This window comes from Brassica rapa, chromosome A05 (assembly GCF_000309985.2).
Source record: "Brassica rapa cultivar Chiifu-401-42 chromosome A05, CAAS_Brap_v3.01, whole genome shotgun sequence".
Classification (NCBI taxonomy): Eukaryota; Viridiplantae; Streptophyta; class Magnoliopsida; order Brassicales; family Brassicaceae; genus Brassica; species Brassica rapa.
Window position 1 is genome coordinate 10,368,370 of NC_024799.2, and position 16,698 is coordinate 10,385,067.

Consider the following 16,698-nt stretch of genomic DNA (forward strand, 5'->3'; position numbering starts at 1 on the left):
AGAGAGAGAGAGACGAATTTTAATGAAACTCGTGCCAAAGTTCGAGAGATTCATTTGAATGATGTCATTCTACCATTATTTCATTCTTGTTTTGTCATTTAAAATTTTAAATAAATAATAAATATTATCATGAGATGTTTAAGGAGGTCATTTCGTTTTTGAGACTTTGACCATTTCTCTGGTCGAAAGGAACTCACTTACTTATCTACGTATTTCTTTTTTGGTAACAAAAGATAACACTTTTGGTGTTAGCTCCGAACATTTGACAATATGATCAAGCATTCCGTATCAAAATTATTTACACAGTTGTTCCCGAATTGATACCAAAAAGAAAAAACAAAAAACAAAAACGTATCATGTTAACCAAGGTATGTGATGGGATTTCATGAGCCTAGGGATCCCAAAATGGTAGGAATAGTGCCGGCCAACATCACAAAACTATAACTATTGTTGCCAGAATATATACATCATTCTCGGTGGGAGTTCAATACAAGAAACGTTATGTGATTTGGGGGCATAACGTAAGTGAGACATGGACATGATACCTTCACTCACACCTCTCAAGGTAACCAAACCACCAACAATTATCTCTTGTTTTGCAGTAAAAGAAACACACAAACCTATAAGGATATGAGGAAGAAGAGTGATATCAATGAGTTGATGAATAATGAGTGATAGATAATATGAATGGTAAAAGAGTGATTGCATTGCACAGATAAAGGCAAGCCCTTAATTATACAACTAAGAATATGCTTCCTCTCGAAAAAAAAACAGGAAGGAATAATAAAAATAAAGATTAAAAAGATCCCAATAAAAAGAAAAAAAGAAAGGGGAAATTTTACTTAAAATTCATAAATACACCCATCTTCTGCTGACAAATAAATTATACACATAAGTACCAAAATTCAATGCATCAACCAATGTCAAGACACACAAACACAAACACCAGTCTTATGTTCTCTCCATGTCTCAACTTGGGTTAAGATCACGTGATGTTTGGCCTAGCCATCTGCAAACACGAAGAACAAAAAAGAAAAGTTATCAATCTGATTTCGATTTTTAAGGAAGAATGTAATGCTCTTATCCTCAGCCAAACCTTGAGAATAAGAATCTTCCAAGTGGGCTAACGTTGGTATTGGAAGCAAACTCTTTGCTAGCTTGCTTTCTTTTGTTTTCTGCATCATTGTTCACTGTCTTACCGAACACACGGATCGCCATGTCTTGCACTTCTTTCACTGACACTTCCTTTGAACTGCATGACAATTTTCAAGGTATATTGACAAATAAGATGACTAATAAAATCTATGCAATTGTGTGTTTCTTTTTTTTACAGCTTCCCTCACCTTCCCAACTGTTCAATCAGTTTGGCGATAAATGCTTCAGAAGAACCAGGCTTTTCTCGTTCCATCTTCACTAAGGCTCTCGAAACTCTGTGTCCAACTGATCCTTTTGAAGTGTCACCCCCAACAGCCTACATCATTCGCAGCTTTTCTCAAAATACGAAAACTTTTTTCTCCAAATCGAAGCAAACTCTTTACTTATTGAGAGAAGGAAGATTGCCCAATGTTCGTCGCTAAGAGATAAGCAACTCACCTCTTTCAGGGATGGTAAGAGCAATAGTGACAATGATGCAGATAATGATGCCAATTCAGACTCATCTTCATCATCACTCATTTGTTGCGATCTTATGAGTGGTTTTTGTTTATCAGAATCATCGCGGGAACTTCTGCAACGTAATTATTTCAGGTCAGAAATAAAATGAAAAAACCTGTGATCAGCTGAAAGCTTAGTGTATACTTTACACAAAAACTAACCTCAAATGATCAGAACTATCTTTTGCTTGTTCCCTTCTTTTGTTAACCTTCCCATTACCAAGTCTTTCCCTAGCATTGCCCCTTCTGAAACCTGCTTCAAGTGCTACCTTTGCCTGTAAGAAGAAGGTACAACGAATTGAATGAATGAGTAAGAACACTGGAGACAACTCAAAAGAGAAAAGTATTAATCAAGGTTAAGCAACCTCTGCAAGATTTGCTATGCTATCTTCAGAGGCACTTGAACTTCTTTCTTGAAGCCCTAATCTTGATTTTGGTGTTCGAGGTGATCCAGAATCATCATTCTGCCCACGGACAACAACCGTTCCACTTGTAGAAGCATCATCAAAAGATGTATACCTGCTGGTAGACTACACAAAGCTGTAATTAGACATTAGACATAATAGTTGTTGGAACAGCAAGACAGGGACCAAGGTAGAGCATACAGACTTGATCTTAAGAAAAAAAGGAGAAAGAATTTCTAATACCCCAGAGCTTAGATCACGAAATACTGAAGATGATTGAGAGCTTCTGGGAGATCTTATGACAACAGTTCCAGAACCACTGAGTGATGAATCATCCTAAAATTCAGAATGACCAGGATGAGACAGTGTATGATCTACCAAGTAACGTGAAACACAAGAGGCAAAGGATCTTACCTCTTCTTGACAGTCATTCTGATAAGAATCTCTTTTAAGAAAACCTCCTTCAGAGATTTCGGGGACTGCAGCACCAGAAGTGGAAGACAACTGACTAGCACTGGCTCGTGATGATTTTTGAAAACTCTGATCAGAAGTAACTTCTTGGCGCCTTTCCCTGGATTGAGGAGGCTTCAAAGCTCGAACAGTTCCAGCACTCTGGGAACCCCCAATGCTAAAATCCCACCCGGCATTTTTGATTGTTCTTCCCTGAAAACTGTAACTACAAGTTCTCAGCATGGTGATAACAAGAAATAGAGAAGAAATCCCAAGAAAAGACCATTGATCCAACCTAGTTCCAGAAGTTCCATGGCCTCTGTCATCTCTAGCCACTCTAACAGTCCCAGATGATTCAGCCGGAGATTTCGGATCACGTGTTGGACTATCTTCGTCCTCTTTTACTTGGTACTTTGGCCGCTCCCTTCAAACAAAATAAAAAGACAGCATAAGAATTCTTCCTGTTCTGTAATTTCTTTTGGCATAAAGCAGACAGGTAAAAAGGAACAAAGTGGAAAACCATCTACATATCTAAACCGCATATGTATTGTCACACAACCAAATAAGCGGAGAAATAAATCAACACGGATGACGAGAACAAGCATCACCTTATTCTCTCCAGAAGTTTCGGGCTTTTCCTAGCACTCTTTATAAATCTATGTTTGAGAAGTTCTTTGGCACTTGGTCTCTGAAAGTATAAAGGAAGAGTTGCATGAGAGATCTTGGTACGCCGTGTCTGGCAATAAAGAGCAGAGAATGCACTACAAATACCTCAGCAGGAGCCTTTTTCAAGCAAAATGAAACAAATTCCTTCAAAGGACGAGAAAAATGCTCATCTAACTGTGGAGGAAATTAAAAAAAAAACGTTAAATATCGCAATCAAGACATATGGAATTATCAAGTTTCCTCTAGAAAATGATGCATTCCAACCATCTAACAAGCTACTGTCGTGCCAAAAATAAAATAAGAATTATGAAACCTGAGGAGGGCTTTCCCGGGGAATGATAAAAAGCACTCTCATAGGATGAAGGTCAGCAAGGGGAGGTTCTCCTTTTGCCATCTCAATCATTGTTATTCCGAGAGACCATATATCTGCCTGGAAACGATTTACCAATCCGACAACAGAACAGAGAAAATATCAGAAAGGATACAAACATGTAAAGTCAGAACATATACAATATTGGGTTAGCTATAAGAAGTAAAGAAGATGCAAGATACCTTCTCATTATACCCTTCTGAATTTTGAATCACTTCTGGTGCCATCCAAAACGGTGTTCCTACAAATGTCTGTCAATTTTATATTATCAGTAAATGCAGCACAAATAGTTGTATAATAACACTTAACTATCACAGGGGAGAGCTACACATAGTAAAGTTATATCCTTCAGCTTTCATGGGATCACGTATGAGATAAAATTATTAACATGTTCGAACATTGGAATCACAAGACTTTGAAAACGTGCACAAAATTATGTGACGTAGTCCACTAAAAGTGCACAGAGCCACAGCGATAAGGGTAGAAAAGTGAATGGGAAGCCTATTTAAAGAGAACTCTAATTCCTCGAACAATAAGCACTATAGATGATGAAGAAAGAAACACGATACTGAACCAGGAGTTTCATTAGCATAATAAGATAAGCACCTTTCTCCTTGAAATTGTCCGGGTTAATTGTGCAGATACACCAAAATCCGCAACCTGAATTGTGTGAAAGAAGTTGGCGATCAGAAGTGCAACTAAACCACTCGGACATATAAGAAACTTACGAATTTAATGAATTGAGTTTCAGAAGTAGAGCATACCTTAACATCTCCATTCTCGGACAACAAAATATTAGCGGCTGCAAAATAGGAAAAAGAAAACAATTTTTATGCAATAAGCGACAAGAACACAGTTGGATCAAGAAAAGTCACAAGATTTTGAAATATATTAGCAGAGCAAAACCTTTGATATCTCTGTGGATCTTTCCTTCAGTGTGGAGATATTCAACAGCATGAAGTAGATCCCGCGTAATACAAGCAATTGAAATTTCATCCAATGGATGCCCAGGTTGTAGCTACACTCGTAAATCGCAAAGAGGATCATAATTTGCACCAACAAGTATAGTATAGAGTAAGAAGTCCACAGAGATGTGTGAAACAACGAACCAGGTCAGCAACTGAGCCACCAGCCATATATTCCATGATGATCCATAACTTGGTCTGGTGGAGGTAAGAACCATAGTATTCGGTAATGTATGGGCAACGGCATTGTGACAATACTGAAATTTCCTGCGGTTAATAACAGAAGGTGAACATGACGAGCTTGCATTGCTAATAATTACCGAAAGTAAATCCAAGAAATACCTTCTGTATATCTTCAATCTCGTCTTCTCTGCCAGATATGAAGTAAAAGGTCTAGTTAGTAAACTATAGCTATCTCTCACAGTCACAGAAGAAATCAAGTATCAATGAGAAGCGCAATTTTAGTAGAGAGCGAAAAGAATGATATCCAAAAGCATAAGTGAAGACTAGCGAGAAAAATCGTATTGAGAAGGCAGATACTTACGATTCTTCCAGATCAATAACTTTAATGGCAACTTCTTTGTTAAGTTCCGAATCAAACCTGAGAAGCAGATGCAAAAGCTCAAACATAAGAATAAGGCAGACACACTGTTTCTAGTCAATACTGATATGATAGAGAGAAAATTAATGCCACTCAGATTCTCCTAGAAAGAAGCAATGAGAGCAGAAGATCTCAAATTACATAATGTCAATGAGTTAGATGAACCTCAGTAGCCCCTTCCCCTCACAAAAAAGAAAAAAGAAGCCTCCTTTGAGACCAAGAAGATATAAGATCATCTTACGCTTTGTAGACATCACCAAAGGATCCTCTCCCGATTAACTCAACGTGGCTAAATCTGGCCCCAGCTGCCTCTTGTAAACCGGCAACACCATCCATTTTCTCACTGCAGATTTACGATTAAATTCCAAAACTTGAGATCTATCATTACTAAAGTTTGATTGATGATCTAGACATTCATTCAATTGGAAAATCGAGGATCGCATTCAGATTACCTGATGGTTAGACGAAGTCGCTCGAATATAATATACAGAGAGAGATCTTCTTCCTCTTTTTCTCTCTCCCGAGCACCAAGGAGAGATCGAGAAGAACAAGTGCTCCTCCTCCTTTCCTCGATTTGATTTCCCTTTCTACTACTATGAATATAAACTTCAATGACCCGACCCGACCCGACCCAAGTTACTATCCCATCAAGTCTAAATGACCCGACCTGAGTTTTCGCAGTTTTTAGTTCAAAGTGGACCTAATATTAGTGGGCCATAAGGTAGGCCTAACCCAATCCAGAGCAATCAATATTTAGTTTAGGAAAGCACGAAAACAAAAAAGATTATACTCCTTAAGATAGATGATCTTTTATCTTCTTGGTCACAAAGGAGGAAACGAGGAGCACTTGTTCATTAGACAAAAGAAAACAAAAAGTAGAAAAGAAGACATATTTCGTCTGGGTTTGTCGAGGCAGGTTTGGAAAGTCAAACGGATTATGATTGGGTTGATATTTTGTGGTTAGTCAGTGGGTTAAAGGTTCACCTAAGGGGTTTAGATTACAACTGTTGGATTTTCTGTTGTCTGGGTTTTAGTGAAGCTGATCGTCATAGTTCTTCATCAGTGTTGTCTTGAGTGTTTGGTGAATCTGACTGTTGGATCTTCTCTTATTGAGCTGAAATTTGGCAGAGGTGTCATTGATTTGTTCATCTTGGATTTGTACGGCGGGATTAGTCTCCGGTTGCTGGAGTCCTAGTGAGCTGAGGTCGTCTTGTGGCTGCCTGTTTTGAAGCTTTGGTGTTGCTCTCTTGTTGTTGTTATTGTTGTTGTTCTTGTGTTGGAGATAACTCTTTGTAGTTAGAGTCTCTGTTTTGTTCAGGGTGTTGAACATGGAGGACGTGGTTGTACTCATATCCATTTATATAGCAGATTTTTGAGTGGACTACAGTTCCGTTGGTTTTTCCTTCTCACATCGAGGAGGTTTCCAAAGTAAAAATTCTTTGTCTCATTTAGTTATTTCTTATATTATATTTTTCCATCGTCGAAATATTTTTCTCACAGGTTTACACAAGGCCAGGGGAACACGATCATATATTCCGCTGTGCCATGTTTTTTCCAACAAAGTGGTATCAGAGCCAAATTTTAGAGCTTTAGGTTTGATAACTTTGGGTTATTGTTTGCTTGTGTGAATGATGGAGAATATGGGCATGATGATAAGATTGAATTGTGCTAATTACTATCATCTATGGAAGAGAAAGATGGAAGATCGGCTATTTGTTAAAGAATTCCATGTTCCAGTCTTCGAAGAGAAGAAACGTGAAAAAGACGGATGAGGAGTGGAAGTTGTTGCATCGCCAAGTGTATGGGTTGATGAGGCAGTGGGTAGATGATAATGTTTTGCATCATATTGAAACTGAGACGGATGCTCTTTTTTTGTGGAAGAAGCTGGAGCAGTTGTATGCTAGGAAGACCGAAAATAAAAAGATGTACATGCTCAAGAAATTGATTGAGCTGAGGTATCAGGAGGAACTCCAATAACAAATCACTTGAATGTGTTTCAGGGATTGCTCAACAAGTTGTCTGATATGGGCATTAAGTTTGATGATGAGATTCACGGTATGTGGCTTCTCGGTAATTTACCTGATTCTTAGGAGGTTTTCAAGATGTCTCTTTGTAACTTCGCGTAGGAAAGTGTTATTTCGATGGATTCAGTGAAGAACATTATTCTTAATAAGGAAGCAAGAAGGCAGTTGAATTCTAGCAGTCCGCGTTCAGATGTCTTTATTACTGAATCAAGGGGGAGGAGTTCGAATAAAGATCCCAAGAAGGACAAGAACAAGATCAGGAGCAAATATAATAAATTCTCTAATAATGAGTGTTATTTCTGTCACAAGAAATGGCACATGAAAAATGATTGTTGGAAGTTGAAGAACAAGCAGCAAGGAAATCAAGAAGAAAATGTAGATCAGGTGACTGTCACCGAAGATCAGTTTCCATTCTTCTTGAGGGTGATGCCATTAATGTCGCATCTCAAGACACCAGTTGGGTGATTGATAGTGGAGCTACTACTCATGCAACATCACAGCGGGATTTGTTTTCTACCTATACCACGTGTAACTATGGCTTCGTGAAAATGAGAAATGATGTGATGGCTCAAGTTGCTGGCATTGGTGATATTTGCTTGAAAACTATTCTTGGGACTAGGTTGGTTCTTAAGGAGTTAAGCATGTTCCTGATATTAGGATGAATCTGATATCGAAGGGAATACTTGATGATAAGGGTTATTTGAGCTTGCATGGTGGTGGTAAATGAAAGCTTTCTCGTGGTTATTTTATTATGGCTCAAGGTAAGAAGTCTTCATCTTTCTATTGGATGCATGCTAAGGTCTCCAAAGATTTTGTTAATGTGGTGGAGAATGATAATGCCATGGAGTTATGACATAAGAGACTCGGTCACATGAGTGAGAAGGGAATGTCTGTGTTTTCCAAGAATGAGGTGATTCCAGGAATCTCTGATTTGCACCTGCAGAAGTGTTCGCATTTCTTTGCGGAAAAAAACATAGGTATCTTTCAAGTCTTATGTGCCTTCTTGGAAACCCACGGTATTGGATTTGGTACATTCAGATGTGTGTGGTCCAATGAAGACAAGATCTCTTAGCGGTGCATCATATTTTGTGACTTTCATTGATGATCATTCAAAGAAGTTGTAGGTATTTTCTATGAGGACAAATGATCAGGTGCTGGAATATTTCAAGCATTTTGTGGCATTAGTTGAGAGACAAACGGGGAAGAAGACAAATTTCGTCTGGGTTTGTCAAAGCAGGTTTTGAGGATCAAACATATCATGATCGGGTTGATATTTTGTGGGAATCTTCTTCAGTAAGTGGGTTAAAGGTTCACCGAAGGGATTTGGATTTCAACGGTTTAATCTTCTGTTGTCTGGGTTTTAGTGAAGCCAGTCGTCACAGTTCTTCAGCAATGTTGTTTTGAGTGTTTGGTAAATATGACGGTTGGATTTTCTCTGGTGGAGCTGAAATTTGGCAGAGATGTTGTTGACTTATTCATATTGGATTCGTACGGTGAGATTAGTCTCTGGTTGCTGGAATCCTAGTGAGTTGAGGTCGTCTTGTGGTTGTATGTTTTGAAGCTTTGGTGTTGCTCTCTTGTTGTTGTTGTTGTTCTTATATTAGAGATAGTTCTTTGTATCTAAAGTTTCTATTCTATTCAGGGTGTTTAACACGGAGGACATAGTTTTACTCATACCCATTTATATAGTGAATTTTGAGTGGACTACAGTTCTATTGGTTTTTCAGGTTTTCAACATTAAAATTATTTGTTTTATTTAGTTAATATTTATACTATATCATGCAATCGTAGAAGTATTTTTTTTTCACAGATTTTGAGGAACACAATCATATATTCTGCTGCACTGTGTTTTTCTTAACAGAAACAAAATCAATCAAAGATAACACAAACATACAGAAATTATTTACGGTTGTGACAGATTCATCCATTTATTCTTATATCCTCTATTTTTTAACTTGAATTAGAATTACATAAGAAAATAAGAAACAACAAAGTGAAAGATGTACTAAATTTCATGAATGTTTAATTTTCATATGAATATGTAGTCTATTTCTTATTTCCCCCTAATATGTATATTTGAACAAAATCAGTCAAATAAATAACAAAACATACACAAATTATCTATTTCTAAAGAAAATATTCATCATCGGTTGAGATATATTTATGCATTTGTTCTTGTATCCTCTATATTTATTTTACTTGTACTATAATCACTTAAGAAAATAAAAAAGACAATATAAAGTGCAAGACATACTAAATTTCATGAATGTTTTTTTCATATGAATATTTGATATATTTGTTATTTCCCTTTGACGTTGTTGTTATTAGAAAGTAGAAAAAAAATCAATTAAATAGACAACAAAAGCATACCTAAATTATCCATTTCTAGAGAACATATTTCTTCAACGGTTGCGATAGAATCATACATTTGTTGTTGTGTATCCTATATATATTTCTTAAAAAAAATTGTACTTCATCAACGGCTGCAATACAGTCATGTATTTGTTATGTATCAATTTAAACTCTTTTTTTTTCTCTCTAGCTACATCATTGATCTAAATCAAGTAGACAAAAAGACAACTCATCGCTAAATAAACAAAAATATGGAGATTTGGCTCCAGTGTACACATATGTGATCCTAATGGACTAACATTCACTTCTACATGACTTTTACTTGTAACTAAGATTTGAAAGTTTAACATTAGTACATTTGGTTTTGAAATTATAATTCAAATATATCTCTATGAATCATTTATGGAACGTATCAAATATGAAAATAACTTGATCTTTCCTACTCTATTAGCCTTACAAAGATTCATGTAATAAAAGTATAATATACATTAATAAACTATTTTATGTAAACTGGGTAGTTATTTTTAGCTTATTTATTTATAGTTCATAGTAAAATGTTTATGTAAAATCACCATATAATAGTAACTAAAACAATATTTTTTAAAAAAAATACTAGGTTCCGACCCATCACCGCCTTCAATGCTCATTGGTAGATTTCTACGAGAAATGAAATGCTTTAGGGTTTCAGTATTCTGTAAAAAAAGGATGCGGCTGAGATTGAGATTGAGAGGCGAATTAGGAGCTTATTAATAATTGGACCATAAGCAATATGAAACTATTAATGAATGTGGTTTTCTTGGTCCATTAAGCCTACCGTCTTATTTTTAGAAAGAGGAAGCGTTATTTTTTACTCATATTTTTACTTTTAGCTTTCACCTTTTAAATTTTTATTTCTAAAGTGAACTACAAGTAAATTATTATTCTGATATGCTGATCATCAGGTTGAGCAGTACAAAATGATTAAACCGACTTTTATTGAAGAATTAGTTGGTTTTATCAAAAGGCTCAACAAAATTAGAAGGGTTAAAATATATTTCAATAGACAATTAACTTGTATAGCATATATATATATATATAACTAATTTAAAAATCTAATTATATAAAAATATGTTGCCTTTCTCCTGGTGATGCCACATCATCAATTGATTTACTCTCGAAATGACACGTGTCCGTTCTAAACGCATCGTATCACTTAAAATTTTGAAACCGGTTGGGTTTCTACATTCTGCTCTTCGTGTGAAACCTTATAAAGCCCATACCAATATCTATTGCAAAACGATACGTTTTGATTTTCACCGTAAGAACAAAACAAGATATTTCCAAAAAGCTGCGTCTCTTGCATTTTTTTTTGTTTCAGCGCGCTCTCTTCTCCGCCGTAGCAGTTCTAGGGTTTTGCTCTGTTTGTTCATCTCCTTCCTATCGATTCGAGCTCAATCGGTTACGGATTCAATCATCCTAAATACCTTCTTAAATCCATCGCACACAATCTATCTTCAATGACGCATTTGCTCTTCAGGGGCGGTGGATGTTCGAGTATAAAAGGTAAGCATCCCTACGCTCTGAGTCATCCTATCAATCATTTAGAACATAGAAATCTACTTATTTACTGAAAAATGGCTAACTCTTGAGTTTTCTTTTCCGATTTGAAGTCCGGCAGAAGTTCTTCCACGGTTGAGGTGAGACTACTGCGTTTCTGGGAGGCGAGGAATATCAGACGCGCTGATGAGCTCATGTCCGTCGATATGCTTTTGGTTGATACAAATGTGAGTTTTGTTTTAGGATTTCTTCGGTATTCTTGAAGTTTATTTTCACGTTTTATAAGAATTTGCATTGACCATTAATGATCCGTTTAATGAATATGAAAATTTCCATAAACGTTTCAGGCGACTCTTGTGCCAGCCACCATTGCTGCTAGCCGTGTTCCAATTCCAAACTTCAGGCTGTTCGACTCCTCTTTGTTGATCCAGTTCAGTGATGCAACCTCCTTGAACGTGTTAACTGAACCGAACCCAGTTCTCCACACCCTGAAGAATGCTTCCCATTCCGTAGTCAAAGCAAGATGCTTGCTCTAGCAAACGCTAGCAGTCAGCTCCCGGGTAATCCTCTTACGTTTGTCATCGTTCTAACCGGAAACTAAATTAAATTTTCATTCATTCGTAGATATCATTGGGGAGATCACGGTTGTTAAGAGCTCTGTCAGTGACCTTCCGGCAGACAAGAATCACTTGATGGCGACCACCAAACTGGGGAAGTAAGTAGTTCATAATTTTCAGAGCCTCTAAAAAAAACATATCTCATGCATCATGTTTACTACAAATACTGTAATGATCACATACATATATATTATGTATTAGCAGCGATGCGTGTGTGACTTTGAGTTTGTTCGACGCCCATGCTGTTTCGTTTCACAACAAGCTGGAAGCCATACGAGGTGAACCAAGAGTTGTTGTTGCGACAAGCTTAAATCCTAAAATAGTTGGAGGTATTTAGTTATTATTTAAATTTAGAGAATCTTTATATTATTATATTTTTCCCTGTTCTTTTCCGTATGTGTCCACCACCATGTTACAGACTAACCTTAGCATTTGATTATTGGTTTCTAGATATCGAGTGGAGTTGGGCATAGCTGATGATACTGCTGAGAGCGTTTTCGTTTGTTTTGATGGGGTGATGACGAAACTTCACAACCTCAAAGCAGATGAGGCTGGTCATATGTTGGTACGTTACGTTCTAGCTCTCATAATCGTCTCCCCCGTGTGAGTTCTAACCTGTGCAATCTTAATCTAACAACTATGCTGGAGAAGGTGTTAACCCTGAGAATACTCAGATCCCCCTCCCCCTTTTTAATTTTGGACATGGGAGGAAAGACATTCACCTTCCAAGTCAGACTTACTGCATACAACTTCACAGCAAGTCATCAGACTTACACCATCACACGGATTCTTAACGGACGTGAACGTACGTGCACCCCTCCCTGAATTCGTTGATAATGTGAGTGTTGTGATTGTTTCGTTATTCCATTCATGTACCAATTTAATATATATTAATGGACATGACCAGGGTGACGACACACCAGGTGACGGCACCGTTCATGCTAAGGTTGAAACTGGGGGTAGCGTCAGCAGGCATGACCAGATGCTGGAGCAGCCCCTAATGGTGGAGATCCACTGAAGCCTTCAGCCAGAGCAATTTCAAAAATATGGTGAAGAAGCCCGTCTTGCTTAATTCTTTATCATCTGAGATACTTTTACTCCATAATGCTATGGCATCAATGTTGTTTTTTTTATTAAGGGTGTGGTGTCTGCTTCTGGTTTTTTTAACTTTCTGAATAATCTGCATTTTCTGAAATTTCTATAAAATCATGTTTTGGTTTAAATATTTGTACTATTGGTATAAATTTATGCAAACCGTAATGTTTTCCCCACAGTTATTTTCATATTATAATACATTGTTTGGTCCGTCTCAATCATTATTTAGGCCCACAACTACATTTAGGTAAATCGTAAGTGATTTTTTTTTTTTGAACACATCGTAAGTGATTTTAAAAGCCATGAAAATGGGTCGCAAGGTCTTAGTGCTGAAAAGAAGCTAATTATGTAAATATTATCCACGCGAGCTTTTGATGCAACACCCTACCAATTCAAACAATTCGTGTAAATAAATTAGTGTTTTTACAATTACTAGATCACCAACAATGCTCAGTAAAAAATCTGGGATTTCCAACTTTCACATTTATCTCACTATCTTATTTTAAACAGTTATTAAGTAGATATTTGCCACAATAGATTTTACTACATTAACCTAACAATGTATAGAATTCGTTAAAAAACCGTTTTTATAATTTAAAACAATTATGAACTTGCACTACGTGGTTTGGATATTATATACCACAATTTTTTAAAGAAAAAGTTTAGTAACCTATTGTGTTATTTAAAGAAAAAAAGACGTAAGTTTTGAAAAAAAAAACAATTTGCTGAAGACGTGGTATTTTAATAGGACAATAATAAATTAATAAGTATACTGGGTCAACAAAAGATAGCAATCCTTCTGCAAGCATAGTTGCAATTTTTTTTAAAAAAAAAAACAAAGGAACATAATCATTCACAGACACAAAACTTCGTTATATAAATTGAATAGATGTACACTTATCTAATTATTTTAAAATATAAAAAGCATTACTGACCACGACAATATATAACCACCAATCAGCTAGCCATTATATATAACAAAGTCAGTCTGGTTAAAAAAGGACAAAAAAGTCATAATCAATCTTGAAAACAAAAAAAGTACGGGCATTGAGGATGAACTGGATTTTTAACAAAAATAAATGGGAGTTATTTGGATGCTAAATCTCCTTTTGTCACTAAATACTTTAATAGATATAAGCACATTAACAATTTTACCATACCGATTTTTTTTTTCAAAAAGGAATATTAACGGCAATGATAGTAGGGTAGAAAAAACTCCAACCCCGTCACTTGAGTTTTAACTATATTCTGATTGGGCCTCTTAATTGATTTGCTACATTATTCACTTATCTGCGCAATCTCAACCAAACAGATTGGTTATGCAATGGTACAATGATGGTGGTAACACGATTGTTGAGGTAGAGATTATGACCGAAAAAGATATTGGGGAACGGGTTCTAATCCCTAGGATTCAGCTCACCTCCATAGATATGTATCCTTTCAGTATCCAGAGATCAGTGGATGGTTTGTACGACTCTGCAGTGGCGAACCTAGGTAAACCAAGAAGGTAGCAATGCCACCACAAAAATCTCAAAATTTGCATATTATACCTCAAACTTTAGTTACTTTATCCTCTTAAATATCATGTTTTAACCATATATTTAAGTTTATATGTGTTTTGCCCCATAAAAAAAGATTCTATTCGCCACTATGACTCTGCAATCTTAATTTATGGTGTTATATTGTTATGATTAGGTAATATGGAAGAAGAGAGAAAAGTATCTAGATATTCTGAATTGGGAAACAAACAAGGAGAGGCTAGACCGTTATTGGAATAACAACCAGAAAGCACTACGAAAGTTGAACGTTGTCTTCACGAGTCTGTACTAGAGAAACATGCGGAAGCTTAAACCACCAATAAACTGTCATGTCAATGATATCAAAAAACTTTGCTTCTACTTCAAGCAAGTCAAGAAATTCATTACTATCTTATCCTATGAGACGACGTTACCACAACGAATTCAAAATGCAATAACACATGCAAATGCTTCACACATTCTACATCCTGTGTTGGACACATATGCCATCAAATTTTTAGAAAACTCTTACATGGATTGATGCTATATTTGTTGTTTCAGAACCCAAATGATCGCCCAATAACACTCATAAACTGGTGTAAACATGACTAACCAGTAAAAATTTTCACACTACCAAACAAATGAACATACAAAAATTCATTGAAAAAATATATATTTTAATTATTAGCCATTAGACAATACATCACATCCCGTCCGTAGGGCGGGCCGACCCTAGTATACTATATTTTGATCCGCGCTTTTAAAGCGCTGATATTTTCTCTTGATCATTTTAATAAAATATACATGAATCTATAAGTTTTTATTAGAAAAAATAATTTTAAAGTTGTTCTATTATTATGTTTGAATTTCAACAGTGTTTGCATCCGAACCAGACTCATGGTCGAACAGATAGACCCGATTATCTGTATATAATATGTATATAGCATATGTCAAGATATATAATTTGTTAATATTATTAATTCCTTAATTTTTTATATATAAATATACATATATGAGAATCAAAATAGTATAATTTGTCTATTTAGGCATGTACTTTATTATTTTAATTGATTTTAATGTTTTATAATTGGATATAATTTTTAATGATAAAAACTATATTTGACAATATTTTTCTGGGGAATATAATTTTATTCTGACAAATACCAAAAATGTTAATTATATGCTAAGTTAAATGATTTTATACACATTAATTTATTAATTGTTTATTAAGATATTTATTTAAATATTAGGATAGTTCTGACATATTTATAGTATCAATTTTATGTACTGAATTTTTCATTTTTAAATATTTTAAGCTTTATAAATTTTTCATTGTTACTTTTAATAAAAAATAGATACTGTTTAATTTAGTGTTTTGCGGAAAATTTTAAACTGCAAAACAGTAATATCTTCAAAACATCCCCTATATATTATTTGAGAAGCATTACAACATTTTTTTTGTAGCCACATGTCATCACTAGAATGATTCTTAGAATCCTTAGAGAATATGTTGGTCCATTTAAATATATAATAAGCTTTTTATTAAACCACAATAAATACATTATTAATGTGATTCATTATTTTCTTAAATAAGATTACGGAATTGCCTAATGTGGCTAAAGTATATATGACAATTAATAATTTTGAATAATAAGAATTTGATAAAAATAAGTGTGTATTATAATTATATTTGTTTAATTTTAAGCTATTAAAATAAATTAAACAATCATAGTAACCATATAATAAAAATTAAAAAAATTATTTATATATTATATTTTGAATTTTTAAAAACGAGTATAAATTACTAAAACTGTTAAAAGTTTCACATTCAAATTTTGTAATCTATGATTTAAAACTTTTGTTATGACATGATACAAATAATTGAAAAATAATATAAGTTGAAAGTCTCATTTAATAAGTTAAAAGATATATAAATATATGTATCATTTTAAATTAAATTATATGTCATATAAAAATACATAAATATCGTAATTTTGAAATTTACTTTGAACATTTTTTTGATAAAAATTTGAAAAAATATTGACAACTTAATTTTTTAAAATGTTATAAATGACTTAAACCATTATTTCCACAGTGAAAATTTTGTTATCACTAATTTAGACTTTTTGCTTTAACAAATACAAATGATAAAAAAAAATATGAACAAAAAGCATCATCTAATAAATATTAATATTAACATATACCATATATATGTTACTATCATTTAAATTTAATTATATATCATATCAAATAGAAAAAAAAATTTCGATTTACTAAATTTATTTATACGTTCGCACCAATTTAATTATATAAGTAGTAGATAATGATTTTTTATTTATTCAATATATATTTATTATTTCATAATATGCTATTCAATATATATTTATTATTTCATAATATGCTATAAACATATAATATATAAAATAATTTATATATATAATGTTCATCC

The 16,698-nt window shown here is 34.5% G+C and overlaps 1 protein-coding gene and 1 long non-coding RNA gene across 4 annotated transcripts; one reads left to right on the plus strand and one right to left on the minus strand.

Moving 5' to 3' along the window:
* Positions 1-790: 790 nt before the first annotated feature.
* On the minus strand, positions 791-5,777 carry LOC103868451 (germinal center kinase 1). Of its 3 annotated transcripts, none has more exons than XM_009146545.3 (21): positions 5,561-5,777; positions 5,350-5,451; positions 5,052-5,108; positions 4,850-4,877; positions 4,652-4,774; positions 4,449-4,560; positions 4,307-4,344; positions 4,149-4,202; positions 3,725-3,793; positions 3,486-3,602; positions 3,278-3,346; positions 3,115-3,194; positions 2,802-2,930; positions 2,471-2,726; positions 2,300-2,392; positions 2,018-2,182; positions 1,815-1,927; positions 1,594-1,723; positions 1,344-1,471; positions 1,097-1,252; positions 791-1,009 (listed from the first exon to the last, which is right to left on the minus strand). In XM_009146545.3, exons 2-21 carry the CDS (start codon positions 5,442-5,444, stop codon positions 970-972), a joined length of 2,052 nt encoding a protein of 683 aa, XP_009144793.1. In that variant the 5' UTR covers positions 5,445-5,451; positions 5,561-5,777; the 3' UTR covers positions 791-969. The 3 variants fall into 3 exon arrangements, with proteins under 3 accessions (XP_009144793.1, XP_009144792.1, XP_009144791.1); XM_009146544.3 differs by having other exon boundaries at positions 1,594-1,726; XM_009146543.3 differs by having other exon boundaries at positions 1,594-1,726; positions 2,471-2,930.
* Positions 5,565-14,943, plus strand: LOC117133900. Its single transcript, XR_004457958.1, has 2 exons — positions 5,565-5,759; positions 5,797-14,943. It is a non-coding gene; the product is annotated as an uncharacterized LOC117133900 (long non-coding RNA).
* The last annotated feature ends 1,755 nt before the right edge of the window (positions 14,944-16,698 follow it).

Excerpts from the sequence above, each read along its gene's own strand:
- LOC103868451 (XM_009146543.3), bottom strand. The coding sequence starts at position 5,444 with ATGGATGGTGTTGCCGGTTTACAAGAGGCAGCTGGGGCCAGATTTAGC. Across the intron at positions 4,203-4,306 it reads CCGAGAATGGAGATGTTAAG|GTTGCGGATTTTGGTGTATC; the intron begins GTATGCTCTACT and ends CACACAATTCAG. Across the intron at positions 1,928-2,017 it reads GCATAGCAAATCTTGCAGAG|GCAAAGGTAGCACTTGAAGC; the intron begins GTTGCTTAACCT and ends TTCTTCTTACAG.